The sequence below is a fragment of the Agelaius phoeniceus genome, chromosome 1 (assembly GCF_051311805.1).
Source record: "Agelaius phoeniceus isolate bAgePho1 chromosome 1, bAgePho1.hap1, whole genome shotgun sequence".
NCBI lineage: Eukaryota > Metazoa > Chordata > Aves > Passeriformes > Icteridae > Agelaius > Agelaius phoeniceus.
The window spans coordinates 137,793,626-137,813,889 of NC_135265.1; the positions used below are offsets into that span (position 1 = coordinate 137,793,626).

General features: G+C 40.3%; 1 protein-coding gene across 1 annotated transcript; it reads left to right on the forward strand.

The window, feature by feature from the left end:
- The first annotated feature begins 3,850 nt into the window (after window positions 1-3,850).
- Window positions 3,851-19,961, forward strand: TNFRSF11B (TNF receptor superfamily member 11b). Its single transcript, XM_054642941.2, has 5 exons — window positions 3,851-4,018; window positions 13,173-13,542; window positions 17,022-17,216; window positions 17,573-17,797; window positions 18,818-19,961. The coding sequence occupies exons 1-5, from the start codon at window positions 3,989-3,991 to the stop codon at window positions 19,204-19,206; spliced, it is 1,209 nt and encodes a 402-aa protein (XP_054498916.2). The 5' UTR covers window positions 3,851-3,988; the 3' UTR covers window positions 19,207-19,961.
- The last annotated feature ends 303 nt before the right edge of the window (window positions 19,962-20,264 follow it).

Consider the following 20,264-nt stretch of genomic DNA (forward strand, 5'->3'; position numbering starts at 1 on the left):
AAAAAAAGGCAAATTCACTTAAAAGATAAAACAAGCCACACAGTTAAAGATAATCATGTAGGTAAAAACTTTCTCTTGACAACACTATTAGCTAAATATCTTCTCTCTCTCTTGAGTATATATAGGCATGAAATCTTTTCCCCGACATTTCTGAGTTATATTAGAGAAAAAGGTTGGAGCAATAGCTGCAGGTTTTCTCCTACTTGGTCAAATCTGACACACTTTCCTGCTACCTGTGCAGATTAACAGTTTTCTTTAAGCCTCCATTTTCAAAGTGTTCTCAGTTCAGATCATCAGCTCCTACAATTTACAGAGAGAGATTCATTTCTAAGGGACAGCTGTAATAGCATGGTACAATGCCAGATTGTTGCCTTCTTGCTACTAATATGTTTGCTTTCAGAGCCAATCGATCTTTTTAAGATTCCTCTTCACTTTAGTTTGACATAAATCTCTTAATGACGAGTCTCTGAGTGTTCTCTAAATGCAACATGTGGTGAACTCTAAGTCCCAAGGCTGAAGCCACAGACTTCCCACTGTTTGTTGCTTGGTCTCAATAAACATCACGCTGATATACTGAGATGACTCAGTGAGGCAGTGTTCACCTGCCAGCACCAACTCACTGGTTGGGACTTGTGAATTTTTCCAGATATCAGACAGGCTGGAAGAGCAAAGCCATTTATAGACCTGGTGATTATAATGATGCATGGGAACAAAAATAGATTTACAACAATAATAACATCCAGGACAGCAATACAAATAGTGAGGATAAAAACCAGAGAAAGATAAATACCTGTCTGGAAATATGACTACTAGTGAATCAATAAGTTGATGTTCTAGCCAAAGCACATCACTGCAAATTGAAAGCAACGTAGTGCTGGTAACCTTCAGTCTGCCCAATGCAAGTTGTCCTTTTTCTCCAGTCTTATGTACTGTTACAAGTTGCAGTGAACCATTTCCTGTTAACTAGAGGGCTGTTTCCACACCATTTTAACTAATGACTATTAAAATAAATTAGTTGTATTCCTGTAAGATGGAATGGAGTACTTAATCCCTGTAATACTCATCACTTCAGATTTATTAGTGAAAGAAAAAAACTTGATTTTTTAGTTTCTTTTCCTATAACACTTTGTAATCTTCTATGAATAATGAATACTTGAAGGCGCTTAACTTTCAAAAAATAATTTCAGGCTGTGTCTCTTCTCTGTTATGGCATGTAGTCACAAACGTGGCTCTTTTAAACACTGCTGAGAACAACTTTGTTGTAGCATGGACAAGTGTTTATTACAGGGTTTACTGCCTTGTCCCATGATTCTATGCTCTGCAAACGCAGGTCTTAACTAATTCCCAAAGGCAAAGTGGCAACGTTGTAAAACACTTGTGAAAACATTCAAACTGCAGTTTAAACCTTGTTAAAGCGCAGTTCTTCTTTGGAAAGTGACACTGAAAATGGGATCCTGTATTTATTGTGTTTGTGTGATTTCAGGATCAAACATGCTAAGTACAAGCATACAGTTCTCTCCTAACATCCACAGCCAGCTCTACAGAGATTAGATGGCTGAAAAGTTCATGTTCATGTATGGTTAAGGTGATGGTCTCCTTAGCAGCAGTCCCAACACGCTATCGTCATTGAAACAGATACACCTTGTCCCCCTTCCATCTAGCTGAATGAGCTTGAGGAGGATCTGTTTTCTTCTCATTAACCTCTGACAGTTTTTTCACTGCTTAAGGATGAAAAACATCTTTTCAGCACATCTAACTCTGAACAAAAATATACACAAAATAGTTGTGTTGAAAAAGATCCCTCTTCTTAACAACAGCACCATTTTCAGCTGAAGAATTTCAATGGCTTTCTAATGTGTCTTCTGCTCTGGTTAATTGCATAAAATATTTCCATCTCTAGAAAATTCTGATATGAACACTATTGTCCATACACATTAACCTGTTTAAATAGGCTTATGAGCTATAGTTTTACTTCTTGACAGAGCCAGCTGTTGGGCATTTATGGCTAGTACCAGCAAAGAGAAGACATAGCCCCATCCAAAGCCCACTGAAATGCAGTTAACAGTGTTAATTAAATGCAGGGAGCTTGCTATGCAGTTGCTGCTTTTCTTTCTGCTGTATCTGAGATGAAGGCAATCAGCCTCACCTCCCTCCCAGGATCCCCTGACTTGACACTGGAGCTGCCTCCAATCAGAAGAGACACATTGCCATGTCCAGCTCTTGGCCTTTGAGAGGATAAAAGTAGTTTAATTTAAACTTCCACTTATGAACTTAATAACTTCTGCTGATGGAATTGCTGTAGCATTATGGTTGACACTTGAAGTTGGTCCCTGCTTGGAGAATACCACACAAAGCTATCCTAACATGCTCAAAGATGTCCATGTCAGGAACAATCCTTCCCACTGTTCCACAATGAAAATGCGGGAATGTACAGGTAAAATTCAACTATTGGCACTACTGTGCTTTTACCTGGGTGATACATTCATAAATATATTTAAGAATAAATGCTAAAGTACTAAAAAGTTGTGAAAAGATTACAGGAACATTTGCATCATCCATTCCAGGTACAATACTAATCAAGTGGTGACTACTACCCATCAAATACCAGCAATGCTCCCTCAGGTGGTCGGCTTTCTGTGCCAGTTTTCACACCACTTCTCACAGAGAGCTTACCACTAATTCAAGTGTCTTGAATTTTTATCATCCTGACAAGTGTAACCAGAATTTGTTTCAATCTTAGGTTATGCTTGATGCATGTTCAAATGGCAATAGATTTGTAAAGAGGCACGTGTGAGGCTGTCCTTGAAGATGATGGTTTCCAGACAGTGTAGCTGAATTTTTATGAAACAGTATGCAGGCTTTTTCCACCTAACTCTTGCCAATCCTGCTGAGCCTTGTGACTCAAAGGGGAGAAACTGCACACCCATTGCCAATAGGGGCCCCAGTTTCAAATGCTCAAGAGCTGGCATATCCAGAGCTGAGGTTTTGGTCTGGCCTGTGAAAAGGGAGAAAAAACCATCTGTGAAAGCTGGAGGCACATCAGGTTTGGCTTCTTCCCCAGGATCCCACAGGCTGCCATAATCCTTTATAGCTATCTGCAGGTTGGAAAATAAATCCTTTCTCTGCACCTTCCTCTGCTCCACACCTGGCACACACAGGTTCCCCGGGGCTTCTATGGAGCCCTCGGAGCAATCCCGGGAAGGACGAACAGCAGGGTTTGATCCTTATGGCTTTAGAAAAATGCCCTTCTCTAACTTAAACAGGGGAGAAGGAAGAACAGCGCCCTGAGTGGGACTGCTCCTGGGGCAGGACCATGCTGAAGGCACGACTGTCGCTGGAAAATCACAGCAAGGGCCCGGTGTCGCCGCTCGCCCGGGCCTCTCCCGGGCCAAGCCCCTCGGGCCGGTGCAGGCCGGCGGCGCCTCGGGGAGAGGCGGGCGCCGTCTCTCGCATTCCTGCCTCAGCAGGGAAGGGAAGGGAAGGAACGGGGACCCTCCTCCTCCTCAGCCTCCCCGCCCTGGCCTTCGCTTCCAGCGTGCCCCGCTGCTGGGAGCCCCCGGGGAGCGCAGCCAAGGGAGCGGAGCCTCCCCTCCGGCCCCGCTGCAGCGCAGGGCGGCACAGCCAGACAGCCAGACAGGGTGCAATTAAACCCTCCCCTGGCCAGCCCCCGACACTCCCTCCTGCATTTTCCAGTCTGTGGTTACGGTGCTCAAAGGGTTCCATTAAGTCACCAAGTTTTACAGGTTCCTTAAAAAAAAAAAAAAAAAAAAAAAAAAAAGAGGGGGTGGGGGGAGGTGAGGGGGAGTGCGCGAGAGAAAAGTTTGGTCATGGCAGGGAATGTGTGATCAAAGCTGAGCCCAGGCTTCCTGTTACACCGGGGCTATATATATATCGTGTCTTTAATGTTGGGAATGTAAGCAGCTGCTGGAGCCTGGCGCTGACTCTCTGCCTGATTCCCAGCGCGCTGAGGTTTCTTCCACCGACCACAATGAACAAGTTCCTGTGCTGCACGCTTGTGGTGAGTCCCTTCGCAGAGGTACATGGGCTCTAGGATGCATTGCAGCTTCAGACACCAGGCTGGAGAGACACACGGCTTTTCTTCTGGGCTTTTGTTTTAGATTTGGGGGTTTTGGGGGGGTTGTTTGTTTGTTTGTGGGTTGCTTTGTCTTCTTTCCGTTTTCTTGGTAAACCCTTTTTGTTTCATCTCTCCAAACTTTCCTGGTGAGTTTGGAATGTGATGGACATGTTCAGCTCCAGGGAGACAGCAGGGATTTTCATCCCATTCTCAAGGTAGTGGCATGATTTGCTTTTATTTGGCTTTTTTTTTTTTTTCTGACTTCCTCCCTACTTTTGTAAGGCCTCATCAGACTGGTCTGAAGCAAAAACCTGTATCGAGTAACGAATTTAGAAACTGTAGGCTACAATGTTTGTTTCTGATTTACAAAAGCTCCATCCCTGCCTGCCTCTAATCTCTGCTGCAGTGCACTCTCAGGTACTGGGTTGGCTTCCTAACCCAGGAAAACCACTGTGAACACCACAAAAAAACCCCACTAGTGTGTGGTTCTTGTCTTGGCTTAGAAAATTCAGCTTCATATGCAAGAAGGTGATGAATTAGTAGCTGTGTCAGTAGCTATTACAGAAGAAGTTGGGTTATTAAATCTGGTATAAGCCCCTGCTTTAATAAGTTTTTGTTTACTTGGTGATTTAGTAAGATACTTCCAGATGCAAAATTAGAGATGTTAGCAGTGCAGTAAATCTTTCAAAATGTTATTTAATCCATTTAGTCATATGGAATAGTATATGAGTTCAGTTTAATTAAAACCTGCCTACAGACAGAGCCTGTGTAACATCTATTTGGAGGCTCTTCATCTTTTGCATAAGGAAACTTTTAAAGAAAAACATTAAAAAATAATATTCAGAGCAGGCTCTTGCCAGCACAGTAACTTGCCTCTGGGTTGTTTTGGTGAGCACAACGGCATTAATGTTGTGGCAGAGCATTAGAACTGAGATCCATTTATTCTGAAAGCTTTTTATAAATGCAACGAGATTTCCAGGATTTGATGAGTAATGCGTGTTTATTACTCTCTGTACAACTTTCTGAAAGAGCTTTTTGAGAAGGAAACCCAAAGTAATTAATGGTGCACGGGAAGTAAAATTTGTCAGGCTTGTGGTGGGCAGATTGAAATGCAGGACAACTTTTTCATCCCATGTCTGATGTTGTGCCTGCTTTGTCAATATGAAATCAGAGGAAGTTAATCTGGGAATTTCAGCAACATCTGGTTATCAACCTGGCTTCTTATCTGTGGCTGTCATAAAATAATCACATCAGGATTTTGATTTTGATTTAATGCAATGTGGCTGTTCGTGTTCTCCCACAAAGTAATAGCATTTGGTGAAGTTCAGCATAATCCTTTGGCAGATGAGTCTTGGAGCTGAAATACATCAGTGGCAGTGCATAGCAAAGAGATGATCATTCAACTGCATTATTATTATTGTTGTTGTTGTGATTCCATTTATTTTAAAAAATTGTGACATTTTAGTAAAATTAGTGAAGTTTAAGTACTGTCAGATGTGCTAGATCTCAGAAAAGTAGCTTTAGTATCTGTTTTTAGGAGGTACAACAACTCTTTTTGGGGGTACAACTATAGATAAAAGTTCTGTGTGTCTGGCTCACATACCTCCCAACCTAGTTTGGAGACATTGTATCTGGGGCATGATGTACTTTCAGCCTTGGCCTCTTTGCTAAGGTTTCAGAAAGGTTAAACCTGATGGTGGTAGTGCACTCATGTTTGTGTTGTGTGCTTGGAACACTAAAGCTGCTTACAAACATTATGAAATTGGACTGAATGGAAAGAAATTCCCCAAAGCTGAATCTCATTACTTGTCACGTAACTATCTTGACCCTTACACTTGACCTTTCTCTATTTTGGATCTCTGGGCACATGTGACATTCTTTTTCTGGCCTGCCTGTTGGGTTTTCTGTGTGTAGGCAGCAGTGGCTTTGCAGCCTGTGAGGGTAGGAGTTATCTTTCTGTCTGACTTTCTTTCTGTCTGCATGTCTGAATGTTTCTTGGTTAAAAATAAAACACTAAGGTTACCAGAAGAATTTTTAAAAGATATTGTCACAATTGAAGTTGCACCCACTGTTCAAATCTCATGGAAAACTTAATTTTGTTCCTTCTGTAAAAACCCCTGTTTGCCCATGGTACTGGACATACATCCTCTAGCTAGCAGTCAGCTGTTAGTAATTCTGTCAGTGCAAAGGCAGACTGTAGTTACAGTGGGAACATCCCAGGTGTGGGTTAGCTCTAAATCTTGCTATCACTGGTGAATAGTGTTCCAAAATGTAAGACAAATATTTTGGAGAGTTATCTGCTTAGTTTTCCCTGCTTTGTCCCTCTACAGGTTTCAAGGCAAATGTAACTCATATAAATGAAGACTTTCAATTTAGTGCTGCTTTGATAAGATCTAAAACTGCTCTTCACCTGAATTTCATTTTCCTACCACTGAAAATTAAACAGTAGTTTAGACCTCTAAATTGGTTGTGAATGACAACTAATGGTGCCTCAAAAAGTCTCTACAAGACTTGGCTTTTTGACATATTCCTTTACTGGCAGAGAAATGAAGACAGTGTTTCATAGCCTCAGTTTTGAATACAGGTCACTCAGGAGAGTCACCAGTGGAACTCCTTATGTAAAAGAGGAGCCTCCACTTCATAAAGTGTCTTCCAAACAAAAATAGGTCCTGTTATGTCCAAAGTGAGTGGATTACAATGAAGCAGTTGGTAAAATGGTAGAAGAACTTTCTAGCTGAACTCCAACCAGTGAAGATGACTCCATGTCAGGTTTCATTGTGTAGCTGGCACTTGGTGGGGTCTGCAGAAAGGTCCTTTGCCTGGGCAGTGCTCTCGTGAGCCTGCAGCACCCACAGGTCAGGTCAGCAGTGCTGCAGAGCTGCTGGCCCAAAGAGGTTAAAGCTGGTGATTGCATGGGCCTCCAGAGCAGCAAGATGAGATGGATGAGAGCTAGATGGGAGTAATTTCTGCCAGGTTGGCAAGTATTTTACAATGGTGATTTTCAATAGGTGGATGTGGATCTGATCCAGCATGGCATTGTCACATACTGGATCTGAGATACAAGCTATTGATGGAAGAGGACCTTGATAATATCATCCAGTGCTATATTTTGCCAGTGGGATTTCTCTGGGCCTGTGCATGATTTCAGTGAGGAATTTTGCCTAAGGGTTGAGGATATGTGAAAGCCTCCTGCCTTTGCTTTGTCCAAATATTTTATATAGAAGGCAAAGTAGGAGAGTTGTGAGGTTTTACTTTGAACCCAATGCAAACACTGGGAGCAATCTGACAGATGTCTTGAATGATTATTTATCACACAAGAAAATATGCTTTGGAATACTTGTGGAATGCAAAACAGAAACAGATTTATCTTTCTCAGCAAATTAAACATTCTCCTTTGGTCTACAACCCAAAACCACAAAGCCAAGCTATATAATAATATTTTCATATGCTGAAAAGCCACTCTCTTTTCTGCCACAAAGCACTGATTTAAAGGGATGATGCTTGAAGGATTTTTACTTCATGTGCTTTGTCTTCTAGTTCATTTTAATTCAACGAGAGAAATCAAGCGGCTCTTTGCCTTACATTTCAAGATGAAAGAAAAGGGCGTGTATTTTTTTTGCCCAAGATCTGAAATGGAATTTTACAATCACATTATTTCTCTTTCAAAAGCATCTTCTAAGGAATCAAGCAAATGGACTGCACAGGCCTTTTATGTGTATGCTGACATAAGGATGGTATGGAGAAATATAGCTTCAGGCCTAATGTGCTGAGTGACACAGTGAAAGAACTGCTGTCTAACCTTGGGTAATTCATCTTGAATAAGTTCTCAGCATTTGCTTGCATCACACTGACTTACACTAGACTTGTATTTCAGTATTTACAGTTCATCCCAATTCCTCACACTGAGACAGCCATCCTGAGAGGTGCCCAGGATTTCCCCCAGGGACATGGAGGAAGACTGAGTTCTTCAGTCTTTTTAGCAGTGAGCCTATGACACTAAAACTCCATTTCACCCAATAGGTTGCTAGATGTAGTTAATTATATTAGGTTTTGTTCTAGTTTTGGGGGTTTTTTTGTTTTTGTTTTTGGTTTTTTCTTTTGCTATAACAATTTTGTTATTTTGTTATAGAATTTCATACTCAGAACAAAAAAACCCCTAACCTTTAGGGGTTTTTTATAAAATTGAGCCTTGCATTTTATTAACCTTAGGAAAACTGTTTACAAATGAATCACACTAGCAATTAATTTGTCAAGATGAAAAAGATACTGAACATTATTTTCTTCCCTTAGTGCTGGCATATAAAGAATTGGCTGAGGATTTAAAACCGAAAGAAACTGCCTGGATCTCTTCAGTCCATTTGCCATCTTTTCCAGGAAACTAAATGTTGTATTTCCTTTCAGAAAGGCATTGAGAGATATATTTAGGACACATGGATTTCTTACACCTGCTTCTCAGTGAAAGGCTGTTCCCAATCTTCCTCTGACAAGAGAATCCCTTTTTCATTTGCCAGTATTATTCTTTAATAGAGAAAGTTCTTCTCTCTGAGTTCACTGTCTATCTGTTCTGAATCCATAGCTTCTCTTGTGACTTGCCAAGCTATTGAAAAAGTCCAGATCCTCTCCAAAAAGAAGCTCTCAATTTCCTTTGAAACTTCCTCTGTACTGCTTCCCAGTGAATTATCCTTTCCTAAACAAGGATGAACAGAATTTTACACTATCTTCTGAATGATAAATCCACTAATTTGGTTGTGTGCAGCACTGATGGATGCCAGCTTTGGTTTCAGAAGGGTTATAGGGTGAACATACTCATTGTCCCTACTTCTGATTCCAGTAGACTGAAGCTGGACTTGTAATTTCTTCCTTCTTTCAAATTAGCACATGACACCTTTTCCAGCAAGAGCAAAACAGACCAGGCATGTTTATGGAAGAAATCTTGCTTTCTGTGAAGCTTTTGGGGAGACCACTGTTCAGAATTAGTAAGTTCAGATCATGGCACTTTCCTGTGCTCAAATAGTGCTTAGTGAATAGAAGACATTCAGGTGCTTAGTATATAGACTGCATTTCAATATGGACATTCAGATCAATCAGAGGTTTGTGTAGCTAAGAAACTGCTATCAGCTTGGTCATAGCAATGAGTTTAGGAGAGGAAATGTCAGGAAAGACATAAAATGCATTTAAATGCCATTTTAATTTGTCTTAGGAACATGCTATTGAAGGGCCTCTCCTGATCATCTTTATTTACTGTATTTTAGTTTCCATATCAGAGCAGCCCTGGAGTGCACAAAGTGGATTTACCAAAGTAAACTGAACTGATGAGAGCAAATCTAGAGATGGGCCCCAGAGACACCAGATGCACTGTAACCACTAATGCATGCTTGTCCATGAGAGCAGATTGAAGTTAGTCCAAAATATCCCCTCAGAATAATACATAATGTGGATGTCAGGTGCTCAGCACCATCTGTTTTGCTCTGCAAATCTGCTGTAACAGGTGATGCAAATTCCTAATGTAAGCACAAACTCAGGGTGTGTTAGGCCAGGAGAAAGAACAATTTAGTGATGTTCCCCTCCAGCTTATTCTGTGAACTGGGGGACAAAAGAGTCTTTTCATTCTGTTTGTGCCAACTTGCTGCAGTAAAAATAGTGAAAATTATATTTCATTTTCTTCCACCATTACTACTGAATTCTTGCAAAACATCTGAAAAATAGATTGACTTTACTTTAGCATTTGATGTGGGTTTAAAGATAACTTCTGATTTGCAGGTTGCATATCAATATTCAGAATACTCAGTTGTGCTATGTGTGTTTGGACTGCATAGAAAACAATATTGCAGATATTTTTTCTTAAGTATTATCAAATAACCTACAGTAGTCTTATGAAGTGTGGTATTGGGGATTGAGGTCTAGGAATGTATTTAGCAACATAGTGATGGCTATATTTGGTCTAAAACTAAGTCCAGATAAAATGCCCTAAAAAGACCTGTATGCTGTCTGTGGCTGTGGTTGATATCTGATGCATAGAAGAGATGGAAGAAATATCACTATTTTTGATTTGCACAGCTCCCTGTGCCAATAGGCTCATAGTAGTCAAACAGCAGTAATAGTGATCTAGCTCTGTGTTGCAAATTATGTATAAAATGCTCTGGTAAAATTCTGAGATATTCATTGTATATCTTTAGTTTGACTCAAGGATCTTTTTGTCATAATATTTTACTAAATAAAATAATTGGCTCCTCCATAGATGTCGCTCAGCCAGTGATCAAAGGATTACTGCAGCTACGTAATGTGTTTCTGAGAAAAAAAGGGAAAACAAGTGTGATGTGCTCTTCTCTTAAAAGCAAAAAGAAAAAAAATCAAATGGGAAGACTGATTGCTCTTTTAGTGATGCTGATTTATTTATTCTATTATTATGGGGTTTGGTTATGCTCATTTAGATTAATAAGATTCTAGTTGCCATTATCAGTTTATAGTTATTGGTTCTTCCAAGGACAAAACTCAGTATGTCTCACACACATATATAGTTCAAGTATTGTTTTGCTCAATTTTTAAAGTCAATTCCTCTCAAATTGTGTTGAAATGTTTTCAGTTTTTATTGGCTTGTTTCCCATAGCCGTAGGTTCTTCAGGGAGCAGATGCCTCCATTTTCCCCTACAAATTCCTATGCTTTCATACCCTGAATATTGAATTCTAATTAATTTTAATGCTGAATCATCCACTGCAGCAAAACTCTTTATTCACCTCATACATGGTTTCCCATATAAATAGTTTAGTAAGGAAAATAGATAAAATCTTGTTATTCTTGCTCCTACATGTTGCAGAGTAGAGTTAACAGCTCTGAAATGATTCACCTAGCTGTTCATTACTTCACATTCTTGAAAATGTGTCACCATGGGCAGAGGCACAACCCAGAGGAGCAGATTCTACTGCAGGGACAGCTCTGGATTTGTGGGGAGCTGTGCACTGCAGAGCAGGAATACTGATGTTTCTGCACAAGGACTGCTGCCCATATGACTGGTTGCTGTTCCTAATAATTTTCACAGTGTCAGATTTTCACCTCTGTTGGGAGTTTCCACAGATACCTGTGTGAAGTGTGGGTTGATGCTTATCTTTGTAGTGCCTGTGCCACATGGGTCAGATATGTTCTGTGAAGGGAATGGTTGTGCCCATGACTCTGGGATGCTGTATTATCTATTACTGAACTAAAAACATAGAAGAAAACTTCGCTGTTCACATCAACAATTAATGAGATTACCAGGACTTCCTTATTACTAGAGTCATAGCTGTAGATTTACCAAGGGTGGGGGCATTTTTCCTCAATGTAAAGCCACTCACTATTAAAAAATGTGCTGCACCCTCTTTGTTAAATAGATCACATAAAACAGATCCAGTCATTTAAGGAAAATTGAGTTGTTTATCAAACTTCAAAGACTAAAAAGGAATTTCTCACAGTGAAAGGTATTGTGCATCTAGACCACAAGAAAACTGAGATCTCCACCTCTAGAAATCTGATAAGTTATCAGTCAAGAGCATTATTAGTCAAGGGTACCTACAAGAGGCTGCAGGGAATATCCATACTATCTGCATTTCATTCCTCAGCCCAAGTAGAGCTGTATGAAAAGTGGATTCATAGATGTGCAATTGGAGAATGCATTTAAGAGTACTAGCTTAAGCAATAAGAGTTCCTAAGTTAAGCATCTCATATCACTTGTTGTTTACTGTGAATTGTGTTAATGCAGATGAAGTTTAAATTGTCATTTCCAAACTTAATAAGACTATGGCTTTAGATGTGCCATGATATGGCAGAAGTGAGGAAGTGAGGCCCTTAAATGAAACATCTCAAGAAAATACAACTTTTTAAAAAAAAAGTTAATTCCACTTATACTTTGTGGACATTTGGAAAAGAGGAAATACATTTTTGAAATTGAGTTGGCAACTCTGTGTTAGCGGACAAGGATTAAATTAGCAATAAAGACAAGTCAGTTAGATCTATAGTTTTATTGGATACACTGAAAAATATCTTAAGTCAGATCCAGTTTACTTCATCTTTATAAAATAATGTACAAGTTTTGGAAGAGCAGGGGCCCATGCAGCCATGCATGCAGTGCTGGGACAGAGCTGTGTTATCAGTGAGGAGAGTGAGCTGTTGGCAGACCCTGTGGGGATCAGGGTGGTTCTCAAGAGTTATTTTTTGGTAGACTGACAGAATCACAGAACCAGATTTTCGATTATAAGACCAAAACAAAGTGATATGGAGGTTGTCTCTGCAGCAAGGCAGGCTGTCTCAGCTCACCAGGTCCCCAGTCACACCAGCAAAGCTGACTGTTGTAGGAAGCAGGAGGACTCCAGCTGTCATGGCACGTGCTGGTACTGAACCAGCTTTTCACAACAGCTGTGAGCCTGGGGTTTCAGGTAGGAAATGAAAGCATTGGCCTGGTCTCTTCCAGCTCATGCAATTGAGTCCTTAATGTGCCCTTCATACCCCACATCATTCCTTACCTTTGTCTCAAGCTGTGTCTTCTCTTTTGATGAAGTTGCCACATTACATCCCAAAAGCTTCTGCATATCAGTGCAAAATTGAATGGAAGGCATTAAAAAGTAACCTCTATTGTTCTAGCCATTAATTTCTGTAAAAAGTAGTGTAAGAGAAATAGTGTAAGGAATCACCTTTAAAGGTATCTGTGGTAATGGTGCACTACACTGGTCATATTCATATGCTCAGGCACAATTTCTACTTAAGAACACAAAGGTATATAATCCCCACCTTTGCTGTGCATTGGACAAATTTTCTGGTGCCAGGCAGTAAAAGGTCATTGCCCAGTGATATTAAAAGGGTGTAAATCAGAGAATAGTATCTACATCTATGGAAGGAATCACTTGGGTCGGGAAGATTTGCTAGATAAGATCCTAAAGCTTTCCCATTCTAAGATAGACATGGGAGAGTCTGGAAGCTTGCCAGTATCTCAGAAATTTCTAATACAAATATTTGTTTGAAAATGAGTGGCATGAGTAGACTCATAAACTCATTGAAGCGCAGGTTTCCTTGTGATCACGGTGCTCCCCGGAACTAAAAGGAAGCGATGTTTTGTTTTCCTGTTGCTAGCTCTTGGACATTTCTGTCAAGTGGACCTTCCAGGATGACTCTCCCCCCAAGTATCTCCATTACGACCCAGGGACATCTCGCCAGCTGCTGTGTGACCAGTGTCCTCCGGGGAGCTACGTGAAGCGGCACTGCAGCGCCAGCAGCCCGACGCAGTGCGCTCCGTGCCCGGCTCAGTACTACGCCGACGAGTGGAACAGCAACGAGGAGTGCCAGTACTGCAGCACCGTGTGCAAGGAGCTGCAGCTCGTCAGGCAGGAGTGCTCCAGCACGCAGAACCGCATCTGCGAGTGCGTCCCGGGCAGGTACCTGGAGCTCGAGTTCTGCTTGAGGCACACGGAGTGTCCGCCCGGCTCCGGGGTTGCCCAGGCAGGTGGGTCCCGCTCCTCCATAGGCACGGGCGTAATCGGAGCTCGGCAGCGCGTCCGCGGCTCGTGGCAGTTACAAGATTAGGGAAGAGGCTTGTCCAGATGAAATTGCAGGACAGTAAATTGTAAAGCCAATTGAACTTGTCTAATCTGCATCATTTGGACTGTAGCCAAAGGAAGGTTTCTCAGTGGAATACCCTGCTCCTGCTGTAATATATAACTTAATGGCAGTAGCAAATGTAGCAAATTGCACTCTAATGAGAAACATGATGGATTGCCTCTTTTAAAGGAACATTATCTGGAATGTAGTATTTGTGTGTGTGAAAAATAATAATGGTTTTCATTTTGAAATCTGCTGTTTCAAGCAACCGTATATCTTGACAAACACCAGGAGCACTACATGTTTGACACCAAGTATATAATTATAACAACATTAATATAGCTCTAGTGTCACTGCAATATGTGATAATAATTAATTATCAGCATCCTAAGTGGAATTTTCCTTTCTTAGGGAAACTGTTACTATTATCAACCAAACAACCATTTCTTTGTCAAGCAAGCTGGCACAGTGCTGAAAGTCTGGTGGGAATATAGAGCAAAGCAGCACTTTTCAGTGGAGTGTATTCTTCATTTAAGACAACATAAATTGTTAAACCAATAATTTGTTCTTCCCTCAAAACCAAATACATCATTTATTGTTTGGCAAATGCTGTGGCCCAGTTTAGCTCCAGTATTTAACACAACCTGAAAGAATTGTTGACTGTCATTGTACCAGAGCTTGATAACTGCCTGGAGAAGAGCACTGAGGAAGGAAATGCAGAAAATCAAAGTGTCTCAGACACCTGCAGGCAGAATGATTTCCCTAGGAATGAGGTACCTGCAGTGAGAAACACTAGGGCTGGCCTGTGCATTTTAGTGCTGAGCTGAATGACAGGTTGGGAGTCCTTTTCTGGGTTATGAACCTCTCACTGGAGAGCAGCTTTGGCAGAAGGAGAAATGTCACTGCTGTAGCTGCTCACTAGTCCTTGAGTAATTGGCTGATGAAGCTTTACCCTGATGCCCTTCCACTGTTAAGCATTTCCACCTGGCAGTTACCAAATTTCCATATTGTAAACCTTCATTAACCTAAACTATTATACCCAGGGGCTTGGGTTAATGAGGTTCCACTGTATCTCAGCAGCAAGTCAAAAGGGACCAGAAACAAAATCCTCAGAAAGACTTTGGGAGGTGAAAGCATAAATTGTCTGAGCAACCAGCCTGCTGCATCCCTCCAAGCACAGTGAAATATGGCAGACAAATTTCAATCCCTCAGATCAGAATGAAGCAAACTTTTAAAGATGATAAAATGTTGAATTTTGTAACATCTTAAAAAGTTTGTTTCCAAAAGACCATCAGATTGAACCAGCTAAACCCAAGCAGACCTCAAAAAAGGAATGAAAACATTGTAAAAATAATTGCATCCCCCTGTGTCAATACCACTTTTTGAGGTGAGGCAACAACTAAGAGTTTAATAAGCATGTACTGCTTATTGGTAAGTAATAAGTAACTAACTGTGTTACTGCTTTTTGCCATATGATAGCCTTGAACTTTGTAATGATGCACATTCAGGTGAAATAAAACCTAAGAGCAGAAAAGTATGATTCCACTCCCACACAGGGAAATGGTGTGGTCCAGTGCTTCATTTAAGGCTCAAAGCATTAGAATTCTGTTTCCCTGGTGCTCATTGCTCATGATTACACTGGGATATCACCTTCCTCTGTAGTCCCTTTTTGTGAGTGAAGATTAAGGCTTTGTTCCTTTCTGCGGCGCCGGCCCTGGCTGAGGCAGGGTTTATAATAAGCAGCATTGTGCTGGGAAAGCAGCCCTGCTGCGAGGCAGCTCTGTCTCCCCCGTGGCTGCTGCCGTTTCCCTGGGAAGAATGGGGGATTCCAGGAGGGTTGGAAGGAGTGGCAGAAGGGCAGGCAGGCAGACAGCGGCAATTCGTGCCCTTAACAAGAGCGGCGAAATAAACAGTGGAGAAGCTGGCAGAGCTGGAGGGTGACTTTATGCTCAGTCCTGAGAACACTGATGGAGAGCGCGGTATATTCCTCCCTTGTGCTGCAAAGATTATGCAGCAAGCTCTGAGCAGAACGATGCTCCATTTGCCGGAACACTCCTTTCTTGCACCTCCTTGCTGCCGGCACACGGCAGAGCCTGTCCGTGGCAGGGGAAGTTGCCGAGGTGCAGCTGTCTCGGGCCAGCTGAGTGCTGCCCGTGGGTGCAGGTGCCGCCCGCAGCTGTGGCCGGCAGAGCTGCAGGCAGCGCGCACTGCGCAGGGGCGATGCTGGCGCTGCAGAATGCACGGGGACCCTGGCCACTGTAAACTCCTTTGTTTCACTCGTTGTCTGATGAAGTGCTAGGGCAGGTTGTGTGCAAGCACTCTTCTTGATTTCACAGCTGATTGAAAACTCGAGATGCATAATACTCTTTTTCTCTAAGGATATCCCAAAATAAAGAAAAGATTGCTAAAAAGCTAACATTAAAATTAACATCCACATGTAAATACTTAAAAAATACACTAGATGGAGGTATTTTCTTATTCAAATATAGTTTCCAATTTTTCAAATAAATTTCAAGCATGTGCTTAAGCTCATGTTCAATAATACAGTATTAGATACCAGACTTAAGGCACTTGTTAAATGTTGGATGAATAAGGATGAATTAGGAGTGAGTATACAGCAGTTATTGATGCTGTTACTTTCCTTCCACTGGTGGTTAGACTGCATAGTTTCAGATTTCATGGATTTGTTTTCTTACTATGTTAGAACCATATGTTGTGATTCTCTAGTGGTATCATATATTTAGTTCTGAAGTAAAACTATGCATTATAAATCACCAAGCAGAACATGTATGTCTATTAAATATTGCTTTTAATATTGGACACTGCTTTCTTTGCTTAAATAGTGCTTTATTCAAGGCCCAAAAAGAATCTCAAAATTGTTGTCTTTAGTTGATATTGAATTGGATTGTATTTTTATCTAGAACTGAAGTAACCTATTCAAGTAAGGTTCTGGGCAGTTATTGCAGAGTGAAATTCAGAATTTTCAGAGTGAATTTTTTTTTCTGCTTATTTACTTTACAGAATATTTGTATAGTTGAAGGATGAAGATCAGACATAGTGTAATGTCTGAATAGACTTGAGTAATAAAGGTTATAAAGATATTACTTTACTAAATTACTGATTTAATCAGTAATCACCGATTTTAAACTTGGTAACATATTTAAGAGTACTATTTACTGTATTACATCAGCAGGAACATCCTTCTCCTAAGGCATCTTCTGTCTCTTTTTCTTCCAAAGTGATTCCTTAATAGATCACAAACATGAAAAGCAGATGCATGACAGTTTAGAGAGGAATGTTTTTTTGCCGTTTTCTTTTTAAAATTTCCCCCCTCCACAGTTGAGATTATATGTAATTGGATGCATTGTTTTCCTGTTTCCACAGGTACCCCTGAGAGTGACACTGTATGTGAGAGATGTCCAGAGGGATTTTTCTCAAATGAAACCTCCTCCAAAGCAGCCTGTCTTAAGCACACAAACTGTAGTGCCTTGGGTTTCAAAATAGCTTTGAAAGGAAATGAGGTTCGTGACAACATCTGTCAGGAAAATACAGATACGACACCTCAAAAATGTGGAATAGGTGTGTATCATATTAAGGAAGAGTCCTCTGAAAACATACCTTTAGTTATTGTTAAAATTAATTTACTAAAATCCAGGATAAAAATACCTAGCTTGTTAGCTCTTTGCCTGCTATGGTGAAGGCCATAGTAGAATTTTAATTATTGTAGCTTAGACCAAAAAGAACTCAAGCACAAAGAGAAACAGCACTACAAAGACAAGTTCTTAGTCTGTTTTTTAAATACTGTTTCTTATCATTTTTGCTGCTTGGTTGCTGTTGTTGTTTTGGTTTTGTTGTTTTTGTTTTTTGGGTTTTTTTTCCTGAGACAGTTAAGGTAAGAGATCAGAACAACTGACATCTTCTCTTTCTCATTTCAGATGTAACCCTGTGTGAGGAGGCTATGTTCAGGTTTGCTGTTCCTACTCATGTCACACCTAACTGGCTGAACATACTAGCAGACAGCTTGCCTGGGACAAAGGTTAGCACAGAAAATATTGAAAGGATTAAACAAAGGCACAGCCCTCAAGAGCAGACCTTCCATCTTTTGAAACTGTGGAAGCAGCAAAACAAAGAACAGGATATGGTCAAGAAGATTATCCAAGGTATCTTATTGTCATAGCATATGCATTATAAAAAACCTTCTGAATGGCACTTAAAATTGCTTGAATTAAATACCCCCTGGGGATGTGTTGTGCTTGGAGAAGGGCCTGTAGGCCTTCACTGAGATACATCAATGCAATAAGCAGAGGAAAGTCAAAGGGAAGCAGGAACAGAATTCCACTTATCCAGATCAGTCAAGGACTGAATTCTTCCCAGACTTGTTGCTTACTTTGGAGTGTGTGTTGTGCCATGACCAAGGTCCCCTTTTAAGACTGCACAACATACAAAGAATTTTGATCAAGTGAGGAAAGTGTTTCTCACTGTAATATCTGAGCAACCGAGGTTAGAGGGAGCTGGTTCCCTGCAGCTGAGAGTGCAGTTTGTCTTCTGTAGAGGTTGATATTTGTGACTGGATGAATACATGGAGAGGCTTTCCCTTCTTTTTCCCTTCTGGTACCTCTTTGTCATGCTGATTCATTTGTTTATTTGATTCGGCTTTGTTTGTGCTGAATCTACCAAGACGCATTTCAAAGATGAAATAGTGCTGCAGTATTAATAACAAGGTTTTTTACAGTAGTCAGGCCAACTCTTTTCATGTAAACCACCATCAACAACCACCACATTCAAATTAATTTTGTCCACTCAGAATAGATTTGAAAAATGCTGCAGAAATGTTTTTTTTTTTTTACCCCTTTGCTATTTAGTATGTATGCTTATGTCAGTCTAGGAAGTGTCTAGAGTACTTCAAAATTCAAAATTACTATTTTAACAAAGCTTGCCTAGGCATTTCTGAAGAGAATGAGCTAAATTTTCATGCACTGGAAGCAAATACTAGGAGTCCTATCACGTACACACAACATTTTACAGGATAGATGGGCCCAAAAAAGCAAAGATGGGAGAATTATTTGAAGCAAAGAAATTTGGAAAGCAAATTCAGCTTGGAATTTTGGAAGGTTTTTTGCAGGCTACAGTAAAGTTGTAATATGCTGTACTTAGCTCTCTTCTCTTTTTGCTTTCTATAGATATCGATCTTTGCGAAAACAGTGTCTTAAAGCATGTTGGCCACCTGAACCTCACCTTTGAACATCTCAACATGCTGATGGCAAGCTTGCCAGGCAAGAAAGTGGGAAAAGAAGATGTTGAGCGCACAATGAAACTATGTCAACCCACAGAGCAAGTTCTGAAGCTTCTCAATCTGTGGAGAATAAAGAATGGTGACCAAGACACCATTAAAGGTTTAATGTATGGACTGAAGCACTTGAAAATGTACCACTTTCCAAAACGAACCATCCAAAGCCTGAAGAAGGTGATAAAGTTTCTTCACAGATTTACAATGTATAGATTATACCAGAAACTCTTTTTAGAAATGGTAGGGAACCAACTTAAATCTGTGAAAGTAAGATGTGTCTAATTCAAGATACGTTTCTATCTCCACTGACTATTCTTCCCTAATTACTGCCAGCAGTAATTAAACTGGAACGTTATTTCACTACATTTTGATTTACTATTTATAGAAATGCCTGACTGGAATAGTTCTAAGTCTCCTGCAGTGGTTTTGAAGGGTTTTTTTTGCTGTTTTTTTTTTTTCTTTAATAAAAATCACTTTTGTAAAAGCTATTAACCCGATGGTAAACTAAGGGCCTGATTCTGCATTTTTGCACATTCAGAGTTGAAAAGTCCCACTATAGTCACTAGATGAGAAAGGAATGCCAGACCAGGCTCTACTCCAGTATTTGCTATTTATATTCTTCAAGGAATAAACATTTTTGTTGTACATATTTATTAAGTTAAATGGATATGAGACTGAATTTTAGGAAGAGAATTGGAAAGCACACTGTATATTTTCTAGCTAAACAAATATGATTCCATATATTTTTCTGGTAAAATTTTGTAGCATGCCCTAAGAGTTATTAATTTCTTTACATTTTGTATTTAAAAAATGTATTATTGCTTAGTATTATTTGTATAAGTTGTGGTATCTTTTGGTAAGGATGTTTTAATTTATCCAATGATTTTAACTCAAATACAGTGAAAATATAGCTCAAGTGACCTGAATATTTAAATATTCTGTGAGGAAGTGAATGTACCATATTTAAGAAGCTGGATTTTTATATAGAATTTCATAATCTTATTTTATAAAGCAATTAAATTTTTCAGTTTAGTTTTTGACTGGTGTTTTACTCTTTATTCTAAAGTAGGAACTAATTACAAAGACAGACTATGTGGATTTTGCACTTTATCTTGGGCTTGGGTCTCTGCTACTCCCTGTCTGGTCTAGTAGTTAATATGTGAACCAAGTAAATATTGATCAGCACTGGAATTTCATGGTCACTGCAAAGGTGTAGAAGAAGCAACAAAAGTCTTACTGGTTCCAGTCTAAAAGGCCCAGGTGGTTGTGATATGACCAATTACAGCTCCACAGACACATTTGGCCCAGCACCACTCTTGGCCCAGTGACGTTCTTGGAGA

Excerpts from the sequence above, each read along its gene's own strand:
- TNFRSF11B (XM_054642941.2), top strand. The coding sequence starts at position 3,989 with ATGAACAAGTTCCTGTGCTGCACGCTTGTG. Across the intron at positions 4,019-13,172 it reads TCCTGTGCTGCACGCTTGTG|CTCTTGGACATTTCTGTCAA; the intron begins GTGAGTCCCTTC and ends TCCTGTTGCTAG. Across the intron at positions 17,798-18,817 it reads GGTCAAGAAGATTATCCAAG|ATATCGATCTTTGCGAAAAC; the intron begins GTATCTTATTGT and ends TGCTTTCTATAG.